This window comes from Magnolia sinica, chromosome 16 (genome assembly GCF_029962835.1).
Source record: "Magnolia sinica isolate HGM2019 chromosome 16, MsV1, whole genome shotgun sequence".
NCBI classification, from domain to species: Eukaryota; Viridiplantae; Streptophyta; class Magnoliopsida; order Magnoliales; family Magnoliaceae; genus Magnolia; species Magnolia sinica.
In genome coordinates, this window is record NC_080588.1 from 71769692 (window position 1) to 71772765 (window position 3074).

At 44.4% G+C, this 3074-nt stretch overlaps 1 protein-coding gene across 1 annotated transcript; it reads left to right on the plus strand.

Annotated features, from left to right (window-relative positions):
* Window positions 1–847: 847 nt before the first annotated feature.
* Window positions 848–2562, plus strand: LOC131229256 (elongation of fatty acids protein 3-like). The gene has a single exon (XM_058225162.1). It carries the CDS (start codon window positions 1518–1520, stop codon window positions 2397–2399), a length of 882 nt encoding a protein of 293 aa, XP_058081145.1. The 5' UTR covers window positions 848–1517; the 3' UTR covers window positions 2400–2562.
* Window positions 2563–3074: the final 512 nt, after the last annotated feature.

The following is a 3074-nucleotide window of genomic DNA, read 5'->3' on the forward strand; positions in this document are numbered from 1 at the left end:
TACTGTTAGTAGGTAGTCCGCGTCCAATCCCACTTAGCAGTGGGGTCCATCTGATGAACGGTCCATGTTTTTTGAAAGTGTGCTACTATTGGGACGTCAGTTTTCATAGTCGTGTTTGGTCAAGGTCACAGCTCAGCAAGTTGCCCAGACTCACGAGTAGCGGTTCAAAATGTCATATTCTCAGTCAGCCCGAGTAGTGAAAGGCCTCCATGCTCGGGCACATTTAGACCACACGGGTGAGGATTAGGTAGACCCGGTAGGATTATGTACACAATCATCTCGATACAATAAATGTGGAAAGGTTATGTAACGATCGGGACCGTCCATTCAGTGGACCTTTTTATGTATGTCCCATGTTTTTAAAAAAAAAACACCTAACCGGTAATCCTAACATTCACTTTTCAACGGTTACAATTTTCGGTTTGCACCGTCAATTTATAGAATGTTGATCTACGGATAGGATCATCATCCGATCTATGTGTATTTTTAAACATGTATCGCCCATTACGGGACCTATTAGATGAACGGTTCCGATTGATAACATAGCCTGCCACGTCTACTTATGAGAGATGGCGCTACCATACAATGACCCATCTCCCTCACTGTCAAGACTATCTACGTGAACCCATCAAAAAGAGCGTGCGAGGCTTTCGGTTTCCGGTACCAAAATACACACGTGTAACATAGTAGCACAGGTGCGACCTCCTTCCCAGAATCTAGATATTGAACCAACGACCAGGATTTCAGTTATCCAGCAACGAACCAAAAATGTCCACGTGTACACCACAACAATCCCTGGGTCCTCCGACCACCAGTCTGGCACCCTCCTTATAACTTGTCGTTTGGAAGGAAAGAAGAAAAACCATAGAGGATTCCGACCTCATTCCCCACTCTCTTTTCCAAATCCGGTTTTCTCCAAATCCCATTCTCAGAATCATACATCCAAGAAGAAGAAAACCGAAGAGAAGAAGGAAAAGAGTTAAGTGGGGAATTAGGTTTTCTTCAAATCTCTCTTTCTTCATTGATATAAGAAAGCTTTCTAATTCTTAGGCCTCCAAGAAGAAGATCTGATCAGGCGCGTGAGGAAGAAGAGGAAGAGGTTGAAAGAGAAATTGGGTTTTTCTGTTCTCCTAGTCTTTTTCTTCTCATTCTTTCGCAGCGCGCTTTTCGAAGAAGATTTGATCAGGCGAGTGAAGAAAAAGAGAAAGAAATCAGGAAAGAAATTGGGTTCTCTCTTTTATCCTTATCTCTCGTTCTTATTCATTTGTAGTGTGATTTCTAAAGAAGCTCTGATCAAGGACGTGAAAAGGAAGAGAAAGAAGTCGGGAGAGAAATTGGGTTTTCTCTTTTCTCCCCCGTCGTTGATTCTCATTCATTCAATTCCGAAAAAGATCTGATCAGGCGCGCTAAGAAGAAGAGAAAGAGGTGAGGAGAGGAATTAGTTTTCTCTGTTTTCTGTTTCTTTCTCATTCATTCGCGGTGCGCTTTCTGAAGAAGATCCGACCCATTGCGTGAAGATGGGAAGTGTCGTCCATAGCCTTTCATATTGGCTATCTGAGCACCCATCAATCGTTGGATTCCGTTGGAGTCATAGCCAATCATGGGGCTCCACGTGGTCCTTCCTCTTCACCTCAATCGCAGCCTACATCAATCTTTCTCTCTTCCTCCATCTCTCCCTGGTTCTCTTCAGACGCCGCCGCCCAGTCCCACTCGGTCCTATCCCAGCCATCCACAGCCTTGCAATGGCCCTGATCTCTGTTGGGATCTTCGCGGGGATTCTCCTCTCCTCCGCTGCGGAAATTCACGACACGCGTTGGTTCTGGAGGCGGTCCAAGACCCCTCTCCAATGGTTCCTCTGTTTCCCGCTCGGGACCCGTCCATCCGGCCGTGTTTTCTTCTGGTCATACGTCTTCTACCTCTCGCGTTTCCTCCAGCTCTTCCGCACTGTCTTCTCCATCCTCCGTCGCCGCAAGCTGAGCTTCTCCCACCTCTTCTACCACTCAATTGTCATATTCATGTCATTCCTCTGGCTTGAATTCTCTCAATCCTTCCAGGTGGTCGCAATCCTATCGACAACGTTGGTCTACGCCGTTGTCTATGGCTACCACTTCTGGGTTGCAATTGGACTACCGAGCGCGTGCTTCCCGATCGTTGTGAATTGCCAGATATTGCTTCTTGGGTGCAACCTCATTAGCCATTTAGGGGTGTTGTTGCTGCATTTTAGGAAAGGTGGGTGCAATGGAATTGGAGCTTGGGTCCTCAATTCAGTTCTAAATGGGGCCTTGCTGCTGCTGTTTTTGAACTTTTATGTGAAGATGCATCTCAAGAAGAGCAAGGTGATTGATAGAGATCCTTCAAATCATTCAAGCAATGGCATAGAGTTGAAGAAAGATCAATAGAGAGAGAGAGAGAGAGAGGGTATATGGTCTTGATTTTTCTAATCTTGGTGTCTGTCTTTGTAGTGTTTGTTTTCACTGTGTGATGATTTGGGGGGAGAAAGATGAAAATACCCCTTTTTGTATACAATGTTATATGATGAGGCAATATACTCTTCTTGATGCATTTCTTGGGCTTCTTGATTGGGTGTTTATTTATGTATTTATTTTTGTTATGGTACACTTTGGACTACCGGAGTGAAGACGTAGCCAGCCAGCTTTGACCCACTTCAGGAGGTGGGGCCCACCATCGATAGGCTATGGATGGTCCACCTTTTGTAGAAAGATGATGTTAGCCATTTGAAAAATGGACCTGAATGTAAATTGTTGATAAATTTCTATGATTTCTTATAAGTCCATAGATCAAATTCCTATGATTGTTGTCTTGACTCTTACATTGCCCACCGGCCTGTTCATCCCGGGTCCTACCTATTCAACGGTTATGATCATCTATAAGCATGACCCAACCAGCAGACTGCAAATACATTTCACTAGTATGCAGGACCGGACCTCTATCTGTATTGGGAATTGGTATCTACACCCAGACCATTCTACTTTTGATAATAAAGCAGTACAATCCAATTATAGAAACTTGGGGTATTCTATTACCAAAAGTAGAGAAAAGGGGTATCTACCAAA

Coding starts and splice junctions, on each gene's coding strand:
- LOC131229256 (XM_058225162.1), top strand. CDS start 1,518: ATGGGAAGTGTCGTCCATAGCCTTTCATATTGGCTATCTGAGCACCCA.